Genomic DNA, 23,396 nt, shown 5'->3' with positions numbered 1-23,396 from the left:
GGGGGAGGAATTGCATTGGGGAGTTATACATGATATAAATGATGACTTGATGGGTGCTGACGAGTTGAGGGGTTCAGCACACCAACATGGCACAAGTATACATATGTAACAAACCTGCACGTTATGCACATGTACCCTAGAACTTAAAGTATAATAAAATAAATAAATAAATAAATAAATAAATAAAGGACTAAAGGATGCTTGATAAAAAAAAAAAAAAAAAAAAAAAAAAGATAATGGTCCAGCCTGGGCAACACGGTAAAATCCTCTCTCTACAAAAAAATTAGTCAGGCACAGTGGCATGTGCCCAGAGTCCCAGCTACTTGCAGGGTGAGGTGAGAGAATCACTTGAGCCCAGTAAGTCAAGGCTGCAGTGAGCTATGATTGCACCACTGCACTCTAGCCTGGGTGAGAGTGAGACCGTGTCTGGAAAAAAAAAAAAAAAAGTAGAGGTGGAGAGGAGGGAAAATGCTTATTTTCAAAATTTGACAAAATATGATATTCTCATTTTTAATAGGGTAAATGAAAAATAGCATTTTGGGAAATTAGGGAATGTGTGTATAATGGGCACGCATCTCTTCCAATAAAATTAACCCAGGATTTCATCCAGCGAAAATTTGAGACTAAACAGGTGTGGCCTTGTAAGATACAAATTTGATCAGCTGAAAATTATCTCCTGGAATCATACGCATCTGTATAATTGTGGCAGTGGAAGAGACGACAAGGTAAAAACCACATGTATGTAAAGCTACTTGGGAGGCCGAGGCAGGAGAATCATTTGAACCTGGGAGGCGGAGGTTGCAGTGAGCTGAGATCATGCCACTGCACTCCAGCCTGGGCGACAGAGTGAGACTCTTGTCTCAAAAAAATGAATAAGTATAAAAATAAAGTTAATTGGTCTTAGATAGTACATATCTGTTTTCTAACAGTATAGCAGGAGCCCTCTCATCAGAAACCTTTAGTTGTTTAGTTAATCTAAAAAGTTATGTAAATCAGGATGTCATAAAAAATACATATATAGACATTTTAACTTTAAATGTTCTATATCACTTATTTACTATAGGATCCAGGTTTTTTCTAACTTTTTAGTGTAGGTCTACTCAGTTGGGCTGTTGGTGACATAGCGTAGTACAGCATAGCTGCTTTCCCATATAGGTCTGCTGATAGATGTTCTCCAATTTGTCTTTCTTAAATTCCTGGCCTCAAGGATCCTCCCACCTCAGCCTCTCAAGTAGCTGGGATTACAAACTGGAGCTTGCAATCTAATTATCTTTCTTGTACAAACTACATGTAATGTCATAGGTGTCATAGGTATGAACCAGAGATGCAGAATTCTTGAAGATTTTTACTATATTTTCCCCCAATCTTTTAGAACAGTTTTGCGCACACTTAACCAATAGCATTTTTTTCTTTTTTTTTTTTTTAATTTTTAAAGTCAACAAACTTTTATCTAGTCTTTCCAAAGTATTTAACTTGGCTTTCACGGAAACTACAACTCTTCACACTTGCGTCATTGGCTCTTAAAATCATCATAAAAAGTTCACCTGGCATAATCAATTTATTTGGTAACTATTAGTTTCCTAGAGCTGCTGTAACAAATTACCACTCCGTAAGTGGCTTAAAACGAGAAATTTATTCTCTCACACTTCTGGTGGCTAGAAATCCAAAATCAAGGTGTCAGCAGGGCCATGCTCCCTCTCCAATCTCTGCCTCATTGTCACATGGCCTTTTTCTGTCTCTGTGTCCTTTTCTGTCATTTATAAGGATACTGTCATTGGATTTAGAACCTACCCATATCCAATATGAGCTTATCTCAATACTTACCTGTTACATCTGCAAAGACATGATTTCCAAGTGAGAATACATTCTGAGGTTCCAGGTGGACATAAATTATTGGGGAACACTATTTGACCCACTACAGTCACAAACTCAAACAGTCTTTGGTAAACATACATTGCAGCAAATGGGAATAGAAAACACAACCTCTACTGAGGTTAAACAACAGAAATTTATTTTCTCACAGTTCTGGAGGCTGAAAGTCCAAGGTATCAGCAGATTTGGTTTCTTCAAAGACTTCTCTCCTTGACTTGCAGATGGCACCTTCCCACTGTCTTTATACGGCCTTTCCTCTGTGCACTTGTATCCCTGGTGTGTCTTCCCCTTCTTATAAGGACATCAGTCCTATTGGCTTGAGGGCCCTACCTTTATGACCTCACTTAACCTTAGTTACTCTTTAAAGGCCCTATTTCAAAATATAGCCATGTACCACATAACTTTTCAGTCAATAATGGACCACATATATATTGGTGGTGCCATAAGATTATAATGGAGCTAAAAATTCCTATCACCTAGTGACATCATAGCCATCATAAGGTAGCACAACACGTTAATCACATTGTTTATGGTGATGCTGGTGTAAACAAACCTGTGCTGCCAGTCATATAAAAATCTAGCATATAAAATGATGTAAGGTATATAATACTTGATAATAAACAGCTAGGTTACTGGTTTATGTATTGCTATGCTATATGTTTTGTCATTATTTTAGAGTGTACTTCTACTTTAAAAAAAAAAAATGTGAAACAGCATAAGGCAGGTCCTTCAGGAAGTTTTTCAGAAGAAGGCATTGTTATAGGAGATGACAGCTCCATGGCTATTATTGCCCCTGAAAACCTTCTAAGCAGGACAAGATGTGGAGATGGAAGACAGTGACACTGATGATCCTGATCCCATGTAGGCTAGGCTAATGTGTGTGTTTCTGTAAAAGTAAAAAGTTAAAAACTTTAAAAATAGAAAAAAGCTTATAGAATAAGAATATAAAGAAAGAAAATATTTTTGTGCATTTGCACAATGAGTTTATGTTTTAAGCTAAGTTATTACAAAAGAGCCAAAAAGGTTTTAAAAATTAAAAACTTTGTAAAGTTACAGTAAGCTTATGTTAATTTGTAACTGAAGAAAGAAAAACATTTTTTATAAATGTAGCGTAGCCTAAGCATACAGTATTTATAAAGTCTGGTAGTGTTCAATAATGTCCTAGGCCTTCACATTCACTCGCCATTCACTCACTAACTCACCCAGAGCAACTTCCAGTCCTGTAAACTCCATTCACAGTAAGTACCCTGTATAGGTGCACCATTTATTTTACAGTATATTTACTGTACCTTTTCTATGTTTCCGTATGTTTAGATACACAAATACCACTGTGTTACTATTGCCTACAGTATTCAGTAACATGCTGTATATGTCTGTAGCCTAGGAGCAATAGTCTATACTATACACATTAGGTGTGTAGTAGGCTATGCCATCTAGGATTTTGTAAATATACTCTGTGATGTTGGCATAAAAAAAAAAAAATTGACTAGCAATGCATTTCCCAGAAAATATCCCCATCATTAAGTGATACATAACTATATAGTCATGTTGGGGGATATGGTTTCAACATAAAATTTTCAGTTCAGTCCGTAATACCACCAATTCCTTGCTACTCTAATGTGAAAAAATTCACACCTCTGAGTCACACATGGAAACAAATCAATGTGAAGAGACTTTAATGGCAAAGTGCACTGGAGAGTTAAAATGGTTACATGGGTAATTTAAGAAAAAATTTAGTGGGAAAAAGGGAAAGAGCTGAATTGCCAAAATAATTTTCTTATCCAATTTTACATTTGCCTTCTCCGTGTGCTACAATTATAGACACCCGATAGTTCCTAGTCTTAGACATAACTTGCAGCATCAGCCACTCTGCTGCACTTTAGATCACATTAGTTAGTGCTAGAGCCCAGCCCCATTTACATGGCATCTGATGAATGGTTAGCTGTGGCAGTTCTACCATAATGCCATTTTGCTCCAAAGAAATCCAGTTAAGTGGCTGTCCATGGCCTAGTAGTTTCACCTGAAATTAAAAACATACATGCAAATGTTTCCAAATTTATCTCTTTATCTCACCCACTTTCTATTGAGAAGGACTCAGTAGTAGTTCAAAAAAATATATAGACAAGAGATTCATTTTTACCTTTATTTAGTGATTCACAATCACTCTTCATCCAATTAAGTATATGTATCTTGCCTCTATATTCTTGCTTCTATTTTACTCTCAAGAGGGAAATAAAAGTGTGCAGGGGTTGGGGAAGGAGAATTTTCAAGGTTGAATGGAGTGTCAGAGTGGAGAAAATGCTAAAGAGAGGATCAGGAGCAGAAAATGGCTCCGAAACAAGAGTCTGCCCAAGTATCTACTCAGTGTTCCCCAGATTTTCTAATAACCTCCACTAATCAATAATACATATATTTGATCAATTATTACTGTATTTTATATCCTTAGTCTTACTATACTAAGCAAATTCAAATAAGTTCTCTACATATTCTAGGGTTATTTTGAACCAAAAACTTTGCTTCTTAGGTGGATCAATACGAAAACAAAACCCAGGAGCTTTTAAATAATGATGTTAATTGGCACCAAAAAGAACATAGATAAAATAAAAATATAATCAGTGTCATACTTGGTCTACTAAGCTGTAATTAAACATTAGATTTGAACTCATCTTCTTTCTACCTCATCAACCACACGTATTAGAAATGAAACGCAGAAAGGTGATGCAAGGAGAGCCATATGGACAATTCACCTCCAAAGGGATAATTTATTTTAAAAAATAAGTTATAAAATGTATCAGAATGAACTCAATGCCAGATGTGGTGGTTACAACAGTTAGATTAATCTCTAACTTTCTCCAAAATGTTTTATAAACATAAAATAGTAGAGTCATGACATCTTGTATTCAGATATGTTCTGGGGTGGGGTGTCAGGGAAAGCATCCGAATTCTAGTTTTATGAGAAGAATCGTTTTGGATGCATGCAATGAACTTGAACAACATAGAATGACTGTAAAGAATAATGTCTATTTTACAGTGATATGCATAGAGATACTGTAGCTGCTTTATCAGCTTAGTTTTCTGGGAAACAAAAAGTTTCAAAGATTTTGACCAAACACTGTCATTGGTGAAATTCATTTTATTTTATTTTATTTTATTTATTTTATTTATTTTTTCAGAGACAGGCTGAAGTGGTGCACTCATAGCTCACTGTAGTCTTGACCTACTGGGTTCAAGCAATCCTCCTGCCTGAGCCTCCTGAGTAACTAGGACTACAGGTGCGTGCCACCATGCACAGCTAGCTTTTAAAAAAATTTTTGTAAAGAGGGGTCTTGCTATGTTGCCCAGGTTAGTCTCAACCTTCTGGCCTCAAGACATCCACCTGCCTCAGCTTCCCAAAGTGCTGGAATTACAGTGTGAGCCTCAATGCTTGGCTGGAGCTCATTTATAATTACTTTTATGAGGTATAAGAGAAACAGATATAAGGCTCCCCTTAAAGTTAAAAGTTATGTTTACATCAAGATGTTCTAATCAGCAATTTAAAGGAACAAGGTAAAATTCCCTCTTACCTCTGTTGCCCCCAGAATAGCTTTGGGCTGGCCAAGGAACAGCTGTCCTGATGTGGGCCATTTAAGAAAAATGGCATATACCAATTTTTCTTCAGGCTTGAATGTGTACCTGGTTAAAAGAAAAAGATAAAAAGCATAGTAACAAGTTACATCCCATGTTTCTCATTATTTATGGATCAGGAACAATCTGGAATTTTTTTACAGAGATACTTCCACAGTGTCACCATTAATAGAAGGGAGGGAAAAATAGCCCCATGTTGGTATAAAAAAGTACCTTCCTCCCCCAAGACCAAAAGGAAGTTCTTGGAAGACAAAGATTTTCCTGAGATAGCATTCCTCTTCATCAGACTGCTCTCATGGATCTGAAAAGGGGAAGCAGATGACCTAAGGGGGCAGGATGCAAGAGCTTCATGGCTTTTCATGTGTTATTCAAATTTTTATATCCATTCATTCATTCAACAAGACAAGATATGCATGTGTCAATTCTGTGCCTAATACTGTGCTCAGTGTTAGGGTTACAATAAAAAACAAAACACACATAGTTCTTACGGAGCTTAGACTAGAGTGGGGAAGGCAAACACTTAATAATCACACAAATAATATGAAAGTGTGAGTTCTGATAAGCACTATGAAAGAAAAGGAAATTGAGAGATTGTAACAAAAGGATCTCTTTAGATTAGAACATCAGAAAGAAGCCTCACCAAGAACATGACATTTAATCTGAGACTTAAAGGATGAATGGGAACAAAGAAGAAGGTAAGGGAAGTATGCTGTAGACAAAAAACAAAAAAAAAAAAAACAGAATTCATTCATTTATTCAACTACTCAACAAATACTTATTGAAATCTTAAAATGCTAGACACTGTTTTAGAGCTATATACAGCATTGAACAAAGTTCTTGTCATCATGGGGCTTACATTCCAGTGGGAGAAATTAGAATGAACAAATATATCAGGTGTTGATTAAATGCTATGGAGAAAACAAACCAGGTAAGAAGAACAGGGCATGTTAGGTAGGAAAGGAGGGGCCTGGGAGTGTTATTTTAAGTAGAATAGGCAGGGAAGACCTCTTAGAGGTGGCATGGAAGAGAACCATGCGAGTGCCATAGGAGTGCCACAGGAGAGTCTGGAGAAAGCCTTCAGACAGAATGTCAAGTGCAGGAGCCCCAGTGCAAGTGTGCTCTGCCTGTTGATACAATAGCAAGGAAGGCAGAGTGGCTGAAGGAGAGGAAGTGGGGGAGGGTGATGGCAGATAAGATCAAAGAGGCGATAAGGAGCCAGATTTTGTAGGCCCTTGTAAGTATCTATGGGACCTGGCCTTCTCTCTGAGACTGGAAGCCATTGGAGAAATGTGAGCATGGGACTGGCATTATTATTTAAAAGTATACTCTAATTGCTTTGTGGTGAATAGGTTAAAGGGTAGAAATAGAGACCTTTTAAGAAGCTACTGAAATAATCCAGACAGGGACAAGACAATGGAAACTAAAAGGATGAGGGTTGCCACAGAGAGGATGAGAAGTGGTCAGATTCTGAATATATTTCAAAGATAGAGGATGATATCTGCTAATGAATTGGCTGTGACTATAAAAGAAAGGGAAACTAAGGGTTGCAAGGTTTTAGGCCTGACAACCACCTAAAGGATGACGCTAATGTTAACTGAGATGGGAAAGACCATGGGTAGAGCTAGTTGATAGCAAAATTTGAAAACTCAGGACTTCAGTTTTGGATGTACAGGTCTAAGATGCTATGCATCCCAGTGGAAATATTGAGTAGGAACTTAATGAGGCTGGAGTTCAGAAAGAGGTCTGCACTGGAAATAGAAATGTGGAGGTCATCAATATGGCATTCAAAGCCATGAAAATGGATAAGATTGCCTGGGACATTAAGATAAACGTGGTGGCTCACGCCTGTAATCCCAGCACTTTGGGAGGCCGAGGAAAGTAGATCACCTGAGGTCCAGGAGTTCGAGACCAGCCTAGCCAAACATGGTGAAATCCTGTCTCTACTAAAATTACAAAAAAAAATTAGCCAGGCATGGTGGCAGGCACTTGTCATCCCAGCTACTCGGGAGGCTGAGGCAGGAGAATAGCTTGAACCTGGGAGGCAGAGGTTGCAGGGAGCCAAGATCATGCCAGTGCCCTCAAAAAAAAAAAAAAAAAAAAAAAAGAATAGAAATCTGAAGACTAAACCTCAGGGCACTTCAAGATTTAGAGGTTGGAAAAATGAGATGAAATCAGCAGAGGAACTAACTAAGAAGGAAGAGCCAACAGGTACAATGAACATCAGGAGAGACAGTGATCAACTGAGGCAGACGCTGCCAGTAAGTTAAGAAAATGAGCACTGGGGACTCATCACTGGAATTGGAAAGGCAGAGGTTATTGTGGACCTTGAGAAGAGCAATCCTGGAGTGTGGGAGTGGAAGCTCGACCAGAGTGGGTTCAAGAGAAAAACTGTAGCAAGGAATTGGAGATAGCAAGTGAAAATTCTTTCAACATGTTTTACTACAAAGGAAAGGAGAGAAATGGGAAGGTAGCTAGAAATACAAGTGAAATTGAGTGAAAGGGGAGAATTGCTATAACAATCCTTTGGTGGATGATTTGCAATGGGATCAGGACACAAGGGTTGACCTTAAAACCAAAGGTGAGATAATTCTACGTTGTATGTGTCTGGGTGCATGTGTGTGTGAGTTTCCATAGTTACAGTTAGCTGTCCAGGAGCAGGCATAGAATAAGTAGATCTTAATTTAAAGTTGATGTTCTGTCAAGTGAGTATGGCAGAGGGAGCAAGAGTTCAGGAGTTGGGTGTATGCAATAGATTAGTTACAGTGACGGGCCACAGAATCTGTTCTGGATAAGGAAAAAGACAGACAGAGAAAAGATGATAGGACTAAAAGATAGTATAATCCCTGGATTATAGATCCCTTTGGAAGCCAAAGTGCTGTGTGGAGTGAGCTGAAATATAAGAAGTCATAGGTAGACGGCAGAATGCTTCAAACTGGAGCCATGGAAGGGGTGCAGTTATTGGTAATGCAAAGTCTAAAGTATGATTATAAAAAAAGGGAAATTAAGGACACCAAGGCCTTTGGCCTGACAACCACCTAAAGGATAAAGCTGCCATTAACTGAGATGGGGAAGACTGTGGGTGGAGCTAGTCTACAGCAAAATTTTAAAACTCAGGACTTCAGCTGTGGAATACAGGTCTAAGATGCTATGCATCCAAGTGGAAGTGTTGAGTAAGAAGTTCGACTTTGCATTACCAATATGACCTTGTATGTTGATAATGCAAAGGAACAGGTAACAAAGGTCAAGCAGACAAGATCCTTAGAAGACAGGAAGTGCAGGTAATTAGAACTGTGAATAGAAATTAAAATTACTAAGAATGATGTGAAGAGTAGTTCTGGGGACAGGGACAGCAAGCCAGGGCTACTGTCTTAAAAGATTTAAAGAGTTGACCTGGGAGTCTGTAGATGACTGCAAGAAGATGGGCACGATGAACCCGGGGGGAAGAGGCTCCTATGGTGAGGAGGGAGAGCAGGAACACTCAGCGTCGGGGAAGTTGGTAGGAGCCAGACTCACAGCTTTATAAGCCACATTAAATATTTAGCTTTTATGTTTATTTATTGAAATAAACACAATGGAATAATGGTTAATGATTGTCCTAGATCAGATGCCCTCGTATTCAAATGTCAGTACAGAAGCAAATTCCAAAACCAGATTTGCACTATCCTCTGTCACATGAGAGCTTGGTATTGAGTTCTCATTATGGCTTCTCCCAGATCAACATTTTAAAACTCCACAATTATTTGCTCTGTCCAGATTGCCTTACTTCATTTTATTCAATGGGTTAATGTTTTAAGTCATAAGTCAAGTAGATTGAAGGACAATTAGTCTAATTTTTCGGTTCCTATTTGATCAGGCAACTGAAAGTGAATTTTTAGAACTTCACCAATACTCCTCTTATTTTATATATGTTAAGAAACCATATCAGAAACTGTCATATTTGTGGAATCTGATTCAGGAACTCACTGACACACAGAACCTCCCCAAACTCAGAGAGAAGCATCTTCCCAGAACCCTCCCTATTTTGACTCATTTTTAATCTAACATTTTCTCTGCCTTTGGGTACCTTTGTTTGCTAATTTCATGGGATGCAACACCTGCAAAAGTTAGAATTTACGGAACTGATTAAACAGTAGTCTCTGTTTTAGACTAACCATTTGCATTTTTTCATTGGTCTGAATGGCTTAGAATTGTTCTAAAAGCTGAGTACTTTCAGCCAAAATTTGTCCACCACTGGGAGATACCTAGAAATGATGTAAGCTTAATCTGATAAACAATAAATGTTCAAAAACATGCAAATTCTTCCTCTTCTCTTTATATTAGAGTAAGCTAAGTTTGGAAAGTGCTTTGTATATGTAGGAATTCATCCAATTTCTCTTTTCATCCTACTCTTCTTTATATGTCTGATAAATTTTAAATCTCTTCGTTTATAAAAGAGTACTTGGTAACAAGAATGACTTACCACACATCTGGGGTGACAGTGTCATTCTGGGATCGCCAGGTACGGGTTTCATAAATAGCTTCTCCATTGACTTTTAGCCAGGACCCCATTTGCCTCAGTCTCTCCTCAAAAACTACAGAAATGGTGCCATCTAGTGTAGGCCCAATATTCATCAAAAGATTTCCTCCACATGAAACTGTTTCTACAAGTTGCTAAAAAATGAAGAATAAATGTTTTTAGATAAATAAAATAATTCCATCTTTAATGTGCTAATATGTTGCATTTATATATTTATACATGTATATATAGTCACTACCTAGAAGAACAAACACAGGATAGAACAATGTCCTATATTTATAGGTCACTGAGCTATATAAGAAATAAATCCTATATGATCACACTATTAAGAATATTATGTTAATAGTCACCAGACATTTTACTGTACCTTCACCAATTCTCCAATCGTAAGATAATCAGAGATTCCAGCTTCCCTCCTATAGCCCCAGGACCGTTTGTCTATTGTCATGCAGTTTTCCCATTTATGTGGCAAAAGATGTCCTGGGTTATAACGATCACTGCAGGTATAGAAGCCACCGTGCTTACAGATGCTACCAGCTCCCCAACGATCATTGGTGACTACTGTGTCTCGAACTGGGCTGAAATGAAACATACAGTTTTTTAAAACAAAAGGTATAAGCTTTTTATACAAAAAGAAATGTCACTGAAAAGACTTGTAATTGAAATATAATTCTGAAAAGGGACCATGGCATAGTACAGTGGAAAGGCCATGGTTTTGAAGTCAAACAGACCTGGGTTGATTGGAGTTCTGACTTTGTCACTTTCTAGCTCCCAGACCTAGAGCAAGTTACCTGACTCCTCTGAATAATGAATTTCCTCATCTATGATTAGAACAAAAATAAGTTATGTAAAACATTTAGCCTGGTACCCAGCACAAGTAGCACTCATAAGAGTATTATGATTATTTTAAGCTCCCTTCTATGTTGTAAATGATAGCCGAAACTGAATTTATACCCAAGACACTTTTTAATGATTCAGTGATCTCATACATGTAGTCTAGCCTTTCTCTTTCTCTTACCATTGTGCCTAATATTGAAAAATCTCAGAAAATTCAACTGTTGATGTCATGTGAAATATCCCCACAACGTTACTTATCATAGCACGTGGCACATTTTAGCGGGAAATCCACGCCACATAGAGGGGACAGTTTTAAGTCACAAATTGAAGTGATAGCTCCCCATCTTTTCCCTTGGAAGGAGTACCTGGACACACTGCTGTTTTCAGTATCAAGAGTTCTTCAGAATATTTGTATTTGTGCCCTTTGTGGGCCCAGGAAGTGCAAGCAGAAGGTTGCCTGACTTAATAGCACAATACCCAGTGCTTTCTAGTGTACATACAAATTTTGTCCATATAGTTTAAGCCTAATGGAGGAGTTTAATCAGAACTCCCTGTTCTAATAGGGCAGGCTTGAACATAGCAGGAAGCAATAGGAAAAAACTGGAGAAAGGGAAAATGCTGTTGATGAAGGAAAAGAGGAGACAAACAAGGGTGACATTGGCTGGGCAGCAACGATGACCAAAAGGTAAGAGGATAAAAAGAAGCAGTCAGAGGGATTCGGAAGCACGTAATTGGAAATAGTGATGAAGAAACAGAGTTGTCCCAGAATAGAGGCCATAAAGGACCAGGGTAGGAAAGAAAAAGGGGGGACCCACAAAATTAACACCTTCAAAGTTCCTGATCCTGTGATTTTTAGTCTGATCTCAAAATCAGACCATTGAGTTGTATTTTACTCCTGATTTATTTACCCTTGATTATGTTGAGTAAATACTAATATATCTAATAAGTATTATTTAAAATGATTCTCTCCCCCCATACCACCAATGACTTAAAATGAAATATTTCAAGAGGTGAAGGAATGAAAATGTTAGAAATATGTTAGGAATATGGAGGGTAACTGCAGCAATCTCATAGCATACACACCTTTCATTATATAGCCAGGCCAAGAAGCCTGTGCTGTTCCAGTATTGATCCGGCGCTCCTCCATCACCATCCGACCACAGAACCTCAGGCTGATAGTTGTTCACTAACTCATAGAGCTCTGGCAATGTCTTAGAAACTGGAAATTGCCGCTTATGGAATGAACTGGATTCATCCTCAAGGAAGAGCGGATGAAACCATTCAAAAAGGGAATAGTACAGTCCAAAACGCAGGTCAGTTCTGTTCCTAATGGCTACCTCAAGTTCCTTGACAATGTCCCTCTTGGGCCCCTCATCTATGGCATTCCAGTTCCATGAATACTCTGAACCCCACAAGGTAAAACCTAGAAAATTATAGTGAAAACCCTTGTAAGCATGTCTATTGTAATAAATTTCAACCCACACAAATGCCCAAACAAATCACATAGTACATACGATGAATAAATACCTGCTCCTACAAATGACTGTTTTATGGCCATTTTTTCATGGCATATATTGTGCTTTTATATGAGAAGTGAGAATTTAAACAAGGTGAGACTGAGGTTTTTAAAAGCAACTTTTGGGGTTTATCACTGTATGGTCTGATCTATTTCCAGTGTTTTCCCTCTTAGATTGTAAGGTACTTGAGGGAGCGCATCACGTCTGCAGTGCTCCCTGCTATGTCTTCAGCCAACTGCTAGCACAAGGTATAGCACAAAATAAACAATCAACAATAGCAGCCTACAACTAAAATGGGAACATATCCATGTACCATGCTAAATGATGACTACTACTATTTATTGTGAAGATCCTGAGATGCACTCCTGCAAGATTCTTAGTGTCTCTAAACCAAAGTTTGAAGTCTACTGCTTAGTTTTAGGATTGTTTATTCTATTACAGTGTGATTCTTAGAACACTGGTGATCCAAGTATAGCAAATCTCTTTTAGGCCTGATTATTTATTTAACCAGAGGGGCAAAAAAACCCTACTATTTCCCAATAGTTCTATACTTTAAAATATACTCACCACATGTAATGTCATCCTACTATAAAATCATAAGCTTGGATTTTCCTCTTTAATAAAATTACCCAAAAGCAAATAGTCTGCCAACTATTTTCTTACCTTATAGATAAGAAAAACAATGTATACATTTTTATACATTGAAAACTTTTATACAAACACTTAGAAGTGGTTCATTTTTAACAGGAATTTGCATTTAGATTACTGGTTGTTCTATATAAAAATGTCAGAAGAGATATATAAACTGAAATACTTAAAACATAATAAATATGAAAGCCTCAAAAATTTTATCAGTGCCTAGAGACTTAAGTACATTGTTACTATTCCACTAAAATCTAAAAGAATTTTTGAGAATAGACATTTATAAGGTACATTTGGTGAAACATTTTACTCTTGATAAATTAGAACAAGTCTAAGATTGACTCATACTTCGGATTTTTTTTTTTTTTTTTTTTTTTTTTTGAGACAGGTTCTGGCTCTGTCACCCAGGCTGGAGTTCAGTGGTGTGATCTTGGTTCACTGCATCCTCAACCTCCTGGGTTCAAGTGATCCTCCCACCTCAACGTCTCCAGTAGCTAGGATTACAGGTGTACTCCACCACGCCCAGCTAATTTTGTCTAATTTTTCAGAGACAGGACCTCACTTTGCTGCCTAGGCTAGTCTCAAACTCCTGACCTCAAGCAATCCTCCTTCCTTGGCCTCCCAAAGTGTTGGGATTATAGATGTGAGCCACTGCACCTAGCCTTAGATTCATTTTAATAAGCTTTTTAAAACAGCTCACTCTTGTTCCTGTCATGTCTATGGTAAGCTTCAGAGCAGTGTTGATATCTAAAGTCATATTCAAAATTATTCAACTTGACAGGCCCTAATGTCAGACAGTACTAAAACCACATGAGTCTTCATTTGAATATCACCACCATAAGCTCACACAGCGATATTCCTTCCTGAGCTTGGTATGCATTTTCTATAAGCAATGAAAACATCTGACAACATGAGTCCCAGAAAATGTATAAATGTGGGCTACATCATCTCTCCTCACAGTTTGATTAATAATTTTTATTAAATAAACTCACTATGTATTGTTTTGTGCCATACAGCTTGGGGAAGTTCCTAGACATCAGGAAATCAGCATGTTCTCAAGCAAATACACTTGATAGACATTCATCTCAGCAGGAGAAATATCTACAGGAGAAAATCATGAAGCTACCAGAATGTGGCCAAAGGGAAAAATATCCTATGATCATTCCAGATTTTTTGTGTTGGTTCTCCTCTCCTATTCCCATCCCATCCCTGGAGAAAACAATAAGGCAAAGTTTCTTTTTTTTTTTTTTTTTTTTTTTTGAGACAGGATCTCCCTCTGCCACCTAGACTAGAGTGTAGTGGCCCTATCTCCGCTCACTACAGCCTCAAGCAGTCCTCCAACCTAAGCCTCCCGAGTAGCTGGGACTACAGAGACACACCACCATGCTAATTTTTTAGTTTTGTTGGTTTATTTGTTTGTTTTCGTAGAGACAGGGTCTCACTATGTTGCCCAGGCTGGTCTCAAACCCCTAGGCTCAAATGATACTCCTTCCTCGGCCTCCCAAAGTTTTGGGATTACAGGCATGAGCAACCACTCCAGTGCAAACTTTTTTATACCAAGGCAAAGATGATCATGCAAAAGAAACTAATGAATTAACAAGCAATTGGAACAAAAACAATTTGTTAATGCTTCCCTGGCCTTACAAATACTGCAGTGGTAATGGGTAGAATCCATTCTATTAAAATAGGACCGCTGTGTGGGGGTTTAGATATTCTTCTACCACCTCTGATTATCCTGGGAACCATTACAGTTCCACAATCCTTTTCCCTCCAGGTGATCTCGGTCACTTTCATCACTATCAGTTCATCCACTATTTGCACAATTTGGCCATCTAAGAGTTGGCTAAAAGTGCAGCCAGGTGTGCCGTAATGATGCAAGACTATAGCAGTATAACCCCCATGATGCATTCACAGGATGCATTACAGAGAAAGAGAAGGAAAGAGTGCAATTCCAATGATGAACTTTGACTTGCAACCCACACTTCCTTCAACAAACAGCTGTACGTAAATCTTGGAAATACTGTTCAAAATGCATGTGCCAAAATGTGAACATCTTTCCTCTGTTATGTGGAGGGTATGATCCTTTCTGTATTCCTAACATCTCTCAATTTGGGTTGAAAGTGCAGTCCCTTAGTTATAAACAAGTGCCAGTCACCATTTATGGTTGCTCCTAAGAGAAAATTAGACCTTGCTTTAGTTTTTTCTTCCAAAAAAAACCAATTTTTCATTTCTTAACCATTGTCAGCAATTTCCATACGCTGGATTGACTTACCTTCATGATGTTTGGAAGTTAAGACAATGTATTTGGCACCAGAGGCCTGAAAAATATCTGCCCACTGGTTGGCATTAAAAAATTTTGCTGTAAATAGTGGTCCAAAATCTTCATATTTGAAACTAGGAGGGTAATTATCTTTCATAAATTCCACATACTTCGGTATCTTTTCCTTTTGCCAATACCACCTAAGGGGAGGAAAGGAAAGAGTGCATAAACAAGCACATACACACACATTTAAAAGAACTCCTCCAGCTCCCCTTACCATTTGCCCATCACACAGATACAGTAGGACCCAGATTCTCTTTCTCACTTCCCCATTAGTTTGTCTTGGCTTTAAAGAAAGCTTATGCAAACTAAAACCCCCTCTCATTTTCCACCTATCTCCCTGTGATATCCACTCAGCCCATAAACTAGAGCATTCTAGGCAACTCAGCTACCCATTCTTTTTTTTAAGACAGGGTCTCACTCTGTCACTCAGGCTGGAATGCAGTGGTGGAATCATGGCTCACTGCAACCTCGATCTCCTGGGCTCAAGCGATCCTCTCGCCTTAGCCTCCTGAGTAGCTGGGACCATAGGCACGTGCCACCACACCTGGCTATTTTTTTTTTTTTCTTTGTAGAGATGTGGTTTCCATATGTTGCCCAGGTTGGTCTTAAACTCCTGGGCTCAAGCGATCTTCCTGCTTCGGCCTCCCGAAGTGTTAGGATTACAGGCATGAGTCACCATGCCCAGCCCCATTCTCTTTTAATACTTCACTTTTAAATCACATGTAGTATGTGTCTTTACACACTGTCCTTTGTAACATAAGCGACTAGGGCTTCTAAAAGGAAGACTACATGCGTAAAACATAACATGCATCTATTATATTCAGTAGTAGAGAACACTTTGGCGGCACAGGACAGAAAGGGAGGCAAAAGTAAAATTAAGAAGATGCTGTTATTTTAATAAATGGACTCAACCTTCAACAATTGCTTGCTATATGCATTCATTCTAAGCAATGGTATATTGATCCTAAACTGTGTAAGCAAGACTTCATGAGGAAAAACACATCTACACATTTTAGATAAACACAGAAATAACTATCCCCACGAAATAGATGCAACCCCCATTTCTGACCCACCTCCTGCTTTTTCTATCACCATTTCTTTCATATGAGTACTTCTACAGGATAAGCAAATCCATAATCAGCACTGTATTTCCCAAGATGATCAGGAGACTCTTTCTGCTAAGAAGACATAACTGAAGGGCATACTACGTGGCAGGCACACTGTTTGCCTGCCCAAAAGTCATATTTACCTAATTCCCAGCTTCCACTACAGCTACGACAGGGATGTGAGATCCATGCTGGCCAAGGGAACTTGAGGGAAAGCCACACTTCGGGGACTGTGGAAATGGTTTCCCTCCTAATGAAAAGAGATACTGGCCTTCCTGCCTTTGGCCAAGGTTGTGTGAAGTTATGGTGCCTGGCTGCCATCCTGTGACCATGAAGGAACAAGTCCCCAGGCTGAGGATGACAGAAGGAGCCTATGTCTTTGACTTCATCAATGAACCAACTACCTCTAAATTTCCTATTATGTGAGATAATAAGCCCCTATCATTACACTTTTTACTTGGGTTTAAAATCCTTGAAGCGTTTTTATTATTTATTTATTTATCATTATTAATTGATTGGTTGAGACAGGGTCTTGCTCTATCACCCAGGTTGGAGTGCAGTGGTATGATCATACCTCACCACAGCCTTGAACTCCTGGGCTCAAGCAATCCTCCCACCTCACCCTCCTGAGTAGCTGGGACTATGGACATTACCTTTTAAACTGAACTGCAAAAGAGAAACTGTGACATTCAGAAAGTTGAACAAGAGTAAGGAATTTCTCCTAGCATCATCTAATTTGAACCTGCACTCTCCCCTACAGTCTAGACTCGAATTTCATGCTCAGAGATGAAAAGAGGCACTTATGGTAAAGAGTTCATCATTTATATTTGGTTTTTAATAGACATTTAGAACAGTCACACATACTCATCTGTACTGTTGATTCCCCAGAAGTCAAATTGAGAGTGAGGAGCAGAGGATACAAAGGGAAACCACAGATGATTAAAGAATCTTCCACAGGGTTAATGCATTTCCAGATCATCAGGAATGTGTTCTCTAGTTTGTTTAGTATGAGAAGTATCTTTATTGTTTTAGGTCAAAACAATCATGGGTTTATTTGTAGAAAATGAAGTTACTCATAGCAAAGAATAAAATGACTCAAAACTAGCTGTTTTATTTTGGCATAGTACTAGTCTCAGTTAACAAATGTCAAATCCTCTACTGGCACCAATATATCTTCACCTAATCTTCATGGTTGAACAAATTTTAATATAAGATACAATTTAGGGGGAAGAAAGTGTGTTAATTATGTACCACACTAATCTAAAACATTTCCAAAATAAACTCAAGATTCATTATAGCCCAAAACATGCAAATAAAGATTTGTAACATCTTTTTGAAGTAGCTATGTTTTGGCATAAGAAGAGTCTCTGTTTTATAAGTTGAATTATTTAAAGTATATGAATAATTCTCCATAGCTTACCCATTTTTATTTTTTACATAAACCGACCTAACAATAAGAAAGGTTACTGGTTTCAGGTAGTCTATCTCTTTGTAATGAAAGGGTTAAAATATGCTATTCTGGCATATTATTAAAGGTAAAGAAACTCAAAAAATAGCAGGTGCATGAAGAGCACTTTGACCTCTGTGCTGTTTCCTAGGACAGAAGATGAAATTCCAGTATGAAAGGCACTCTATACTGGAAGGAAAGACAACATCCTAAGCATCAAAGACAAGAAGTCGAATACTGTAAAGACCTTGCTAAAATTTATTTTTTAAGCCTCCCCACACAATTTAATCATACAATGTCAATTTAATTCTTGGACCCAGCAGAGATCCTAACAGAATGGAGGTGTAATTTTTCTACCCTTACAGTAGAGCATGGTACAGTGTATACTATGTAATGTTAATATAATATATAGTTCATACTCTGTATTGTGTCTACTAAATATAGTATGTTAATTTGGATGTATACTATTTATGTAGTATATAGTTGATTCAAATAAATACTTACTGTTTAATGATTCCCTTATTTTACTTAAGAATATATTATGTGTCCCAAAGTCCTGGAATTACAGGCATGAGCCACCGCGGATCACCTGAGGTCAGGAGTTTGAAACCAGCCTGACCAATATGGTGAAACCCTGTCTCTACTAAAAAATACAAAAAATTAGCCAGGCATGGTGGTGTGCGCCTGTAGTCCCAGCTACTCGGGAGGCTGAGGCACCAGAATCGTTTGAACTCAGGCAGCAAAGGTTGCAGTGAGCCGAGATGGTACCACTGCAGTACAGCCTGGGTCACAGAGTGAGACAACGTCTCAGAAAACAACAACAACAAAAAAGAGTATATTATGTGTATGTATCTATATATGCACACAAAATATTTATATTTTGAAGAACTTAATACTTGTAGCATTTAGTTAGAAAAAACATGTGCAACAGTTTAAGAAATTACATGCACATTTTCACATAGATCTCAAAGTAAAATCTAAAGCACAGATTTTTGTGTAGCACCTTTCATACGGCAAATGATAACTGGATTGTGTTAAGAGTACCATTCTAGAACCTCTTTAAAAAGTTCCTAGAGCCACACATGGGTAACATGTTAACATTAAGTAGCCAATGGTGTTCAATGAACTCGTTTCACATACTCATGACTATGTTTTAACCATAACTTCATGGCAGAACGACTGTAAATTGGCAGGGAGCAGCAGAGCAACCACGGGCCATTGTGCCTGAGTCACCGCTCGTGGGATGCCCCTGCACAACTGATGAATGTCTGTAGTAGCTCGATGTTGTAGTGTCATAACTACAGCTTAATATGAGCAACTATGAAGAAGGTGAGGAGTCAAGTGTGTCTGAAAACTCTTACAGTCACACGGAAGAAAAATTCTCTGTTCATCAGCACAAGAACTTAGGCAAGAAACCACATATTCGACACCCGGAAGTGCGAAACGCAGGTAAAGCAGTGGGAGGTGAAACCGACGAGGGTGCAGGCAGCACCAGGCGGCGAACCGGGCCCGCTGGGTGGTGGCTGGAGGCTGCGGGTGGGGACAAAAGCGTGGCAGAGGAGTCAGAAAGGAACGCACTCACCAGAACCACTCGCTACCGAAGCTGGGTACGGAAAACACGCCCCAGTGGATGAAGATGCCGAACTTGGCCTGGTCAAACCACGCGGGCAGCTGGCGGGCGTCCAGGGACTCCCAGGTGGGGTCGAAGCGCGTGGCGCTGTGGGCAGGGCTCGGCGGCGGCTGCAGCAGCAGCAACAGCAGCAGCGGGAGCGCGAGCCAGCGGAGCTCCCGGGGCCGCATGTCCCCGCGCAGGCCGGCTGTCCTCTCTGCAGGCTCCCGCGGCCCCGCGAGCGCTGTCCTTCCGTTTCTGCTGCTGAGTATGCCGCGCCACTGTCACCTGACCAAGCCGGTCTTGGAAACCGGCCACCCTTCCCCCTCTGGGGTGGGAGTGGCCACTCTCCTGGGCGTTCCGAATGACCCCAGGAGGGCTGCATCGCTCAGCATAACTAAGAGGCCAGCATTACCCCAAAGCCAGCTGCGGCGGCTTTGCTAAGGCTCTGTTCTCTTTGAGGGGAAAATATGAGTCTGAGTCAGGGCCCTGTGACCAGCGCCTCTGCCCTCAAGGAGGCACGACCTTGCCAAGAAACTGCCCAAGAGGACAACGCCACCAGCCCGCCCTGGTGGCTGCTCCACACGTCTGAAGCGTGGATGAGAAGGTCAAGGCAGGAACCTCAGCCGGGTCTCGCCATAATGAAATATGGAAAGCAACCTAGATCGTTCTCAGCCTCTGTATCAGCTCCCAAGATGCTGCATGTTAGAACTATGGCTGTCAACCTTGAATTTATATCAGATGAAATTCCAAGAGCTTCAGATTCAGCGGTTAGGTTGCGGCCCAAGAATTTGCGTTTCTACCCAGCTCCTAGAAGATTCTGATGTTGGTCTGGGCGCGGTGGCTCACGCCTGTAATTCCAGCACTTTGGGAGGCCGAGGCGGGCGGATCTCAAGGTCAGGAGATCGCGACCATCCTGGCTAACATAGTGAAACCCCGTCTCCACTAAAAATACAAAAAATTAGCCGGGCATGGTGGCGGGCGCCAGTGATCCCAGCTACTCGGGAGGCTGAGGCAGGAGAATCGCTTGAACCTGGGAGGCGGAGGTTGCAGTGAGCTGAGATGGTGCCACTGCACTCCAGCCTGGGCTACAGAGTGAGACTCCCTCTCAAAAATAAAATAAAAAATAAAATTAAAAATTAAAAAAAAAAATCTGATGTTGCTGGCTGGTGGGCCAAACTTTCCTGAGAACCACTGCATTAAACAAGGAGAGGATCTGAGACAGGTGAAACCAGTGGAATGAATGTTTAAGAAACCTGCAAGCTTGGGGAAAAAAGCCAGCAATTTGGAATGATTGATTAAAAGGACATTTGGGAAGTTTATCTCCTCCACCTCTTTTTTTTTTTTTTTTTTTTTGAAGAGTCTCGCTCTGTCGCCCAGGCGGGAGTGCAGTAGCGTGATCTAGGCTCACTTCAGGCTCTGCCTTCCAGGTCCAAGAATTATTCTGCCTCAGCCTCCCAAGTAGCTGGGACTACCGGCATGTGCCACTATGTTAGACTAATTTTTGATTTTTTTTTTCTTTTTCAGTAGAGACAGGGTTTCACCATGTTGGACAAGCTGGTCTCAAACTCTTGACCTCAGGTGATCTGCCCACCTCGGCCTCCCAAAGGGCTAGAATTACAGGCATGAGCCACCAAGCCCAGCCTCTCCTCCACCTCTTAAGTGCTTTCAAAGTAAAGCCAAAATCCTCAACTGCTTCTGCCCCCATGAAATTGTTACCCTTCAATGAGCCAATTCAAATGCTATCTCTTCTGTGAAGGTTTCTGCCACCACCCTCCCCTCCCAGAATGTTGTACTTTCCCTGATCTGCTTCATAACACCTCCTTCCAAGCACAGATAGGATTTCACGCATCCTCCAGTAGCTAGGTGGTACAGGTCTGATTTCCCATCAGACTGTGAGCTTTTTGAAGGCATTCAAAAAGCAGCCACTGAACCCTGGGGCACACTTGAACAAAAATATGGGCTTCTCAACCACTATGCCTTGACATCCTCTCTAATCAGAAGTTTGTGTAATAAGTGCAAAAGACAATTTTCACAGTGACAATGATACTGTGAACTGTCAAAGGGAGAGTAGACATGACTGTGGTGACAATGCAGCAGCAGCAGGACCCTGTCCTCTCAAAAATGGGCATCCTTTCCCCATGTGAACCCCACATAGCAGAAACGCCCATCTCCCGAAGTCCTTTTATCATGTTATGAATTATTTACACTTCCATATAGTTCAGTTAAAGAGTGGTAATCAGATCTGCATGGATGCCACTTGGGTCATCTGTCATTTCACTTGAAGGCAAAGAAATGTTTTTAACTGGTAAGTACAACCTTATCATAAAAGTCTATTTTCTGTAAGAAATACTGAAAATATATTGAAGACCTCCCTTAGTGCCCTTCAGGACACATAAGAATCCTAGTATACCAGGTTGGGAACTATTGCTATAGGATTTGAAAGGAATAGCAAACAGTATTATCTGGAAGTGAAGAGGAAAAAGAGATTCTACTTAAAAATAATTGTTAAATGACTGAAAGAAATAAATCTATGAAGTTGTTTAGAACATGGTCCTTTATGGAAAGACCTGCCTGCTGTAGATTCCATTCACATTTTATACATTTGTAATGCCTTATAAAGCTAGTCTTTGCACTTGAAGCTACTGCTAACTGAGCAATAGAATCATACCTCATAAGGCTTAAACTGTGTATTTAAATATTTTGATAGGGGATCCAGAAATCTGAGTAAAACCCTGGGTTCTGCAGGTGCACATGGCTCACGTATAAGGCGTTTGAAGGACTTATGGTCTTGATGGGGAACATTGTCAACTCTGATTCTGTTTGTCTGAGGTTACTTAGGGTACAAGATGAAGGCATGGTTCCTTCTGGAACCACCATGGCCAGCAGCCGCATGTTGGGCAGCTGCTGATACTCAGGGTGCCCAGGCGGGAGAGGGTGAGAGGCCAGCCCTGGTCAAATTCCTTGCTGCTGCCAGAGGAAACAGTCTTGCCATGTGTGTCCACATGGATATGATTAGTTGCTGAGGTGGAGTTGATATCTGAGCGAGGCTCTCGAGGACACATTCTGGATAGATCTCCATATGGGATTTGGATGACTGCCACCAGCCAGTCTTGGCAGTCCCCAGAATTCTTCTGAAGTGGACAGTGGAAGAAGTGAAACATTGCCTGGCAGCTGGCATCAATGCAGTCTCTGGATATGCAGAAGAAAAGGTTCAAAAGGAACTGAACCCAATCCAATCTTTATATGGTAAATATCCCAGCTTCATGGTAGAAGAGCAGGCGTGGCAGAAATAAAAGAAAACTCGACTTTTTCAGACCAGGGGACAGGAAAGAGAAGCAGAAAGGAATAAAGGGAGGAGGCCCTGGGATTCAGCAGAGAGGGAAGAGCCGCCAGGCTGTGGCCACACTCCAGCCTCTGCCATAGAGCTGTGTAATCCTGGGGAAGGCATTGAACCTCTGTGTGCCTCAGTTTCTTCACCTATTAAATGTGAATGATAATTGTACATCTTCCTCCTAGGTGTATCGTGAGAATTAAATCATGCGAAGTACACGTCAAGCCTCGTCTACATGTGAACCAGTATTACCGTGTGTGTGTTAGATCAATTCAGGGGAGCCTATGGGAAGGGGCATTTCTGTCCTGATTCCCATTTAGTCTGAAGTCCTAAATGAGAATCAGGACAGAAATGTCCTGATTAGGACTCAGGCTAACTGGCAAATGTAGCAAGGTACAGTCATGTTAGACAGATGGTGAGGCTGTTTTTTAGCTCTCCTGGGGTGACCTTGATATTCGAGTGACACAAACAGGACCCAGAATTAGCCAAGAACCTAACAGGAAATCTGCCCTGAGTGGTTCTCTGTGGCCAGGGCCTCCTGTGCCAAGGACCTGGGGTTCACAGCCATT

At 40.2% G+C, this 23,396-nt stretch overlaps 1 protein-coding gene across 2 annotated transcripts; it reads right to left on the bottom strand.

The window, feature by feature from the left end:
- Positions 1-2,556: 2,556 nt before the first annotated feature.
- Positions 2,557-20,085, bottom strand: FUCA2 (alpha-L-fucosidase 2). Of its 2 annotated transcripts, none has more exons than XM_010362664.2 (7): positions 19,467-20,085; positions 15,281-15,468; positions 11,933-12,272; positions 10,380-10,590; positions 9,956-10,146; positions 5,436-5,544; positions 2,557-2,758 (listed from the first exon to the last, which is right to left on the bottom strand). In XM_010362664.2, the coding sequence occupies exons 1-7, from the start codon at positions 19,682-19,684 to the stop codon at positions 2,744-2,746; spliced, it is 1,272 nt and encodes a 423-aa protein (XP_010360966.2). In that variant the 5' UTR covers positions 19,685-20,085; the 3' UTR covers positions 2,557-2,743. The 2 variants fall into 2 exon arrangements, with proteins under 2 accessions (XP_010360966.2, XP_010360962.2); XM_010362660.2 differs by lacking the exon at positions 2,557-2,758 and adding an exon at positions 3,522-3,892.
- Positions 20,086-23,396: the final 3,311 nt, after the last annotated feature.

This window comes from Rhinopithecus roxellana, chromosome 4 (assembly GCF_007565055.1).
Source record: "Rhinopithecus roxellana isolate Shanxi Qingling chromosome 4, ASM756505v1, whole genome shotgun sequence".
NCBI classification, from domain to species: Eukaryota; Metazoa; Chordata; class Mammalia; order Primates; family Cercopithecidae; genus Rhinopithecus; species Rhinopithecus roxellana.
Note: the sequence above shows the minus strand (reverse complement) of the source record. Positions and strands in the feature narration are given on the sequence as shown.

What these genes read in the sequence shown, in the direction of transcription:
- FUCA2 (XM_010362660.2), bottom strand. Translation starts at nt 19,684, where the DNA reads ATGCGGCCCCGGGAGCTCCGCTGGCTCGCGCTCCCGCTGCTGCTGTTG. An exon ending in GCCTGGCTATATAATGAAAG is followed by an intron (nt 10,591 to 11,932) that starts GTGTGTATGCTA and finishes GTTTCATTTCAG; the next exon opens with CCCAGTTCGAGACACAGTAG. An exon ending in CGATTGGAGAATTGGTGAAG is followed by an intron (nt 10,147 to 10,379) that starts GTACAGTAAAAT and finishes TTCATTTTTTAG; the next exon opens with CAACTTGTAGAAACAGTTTC.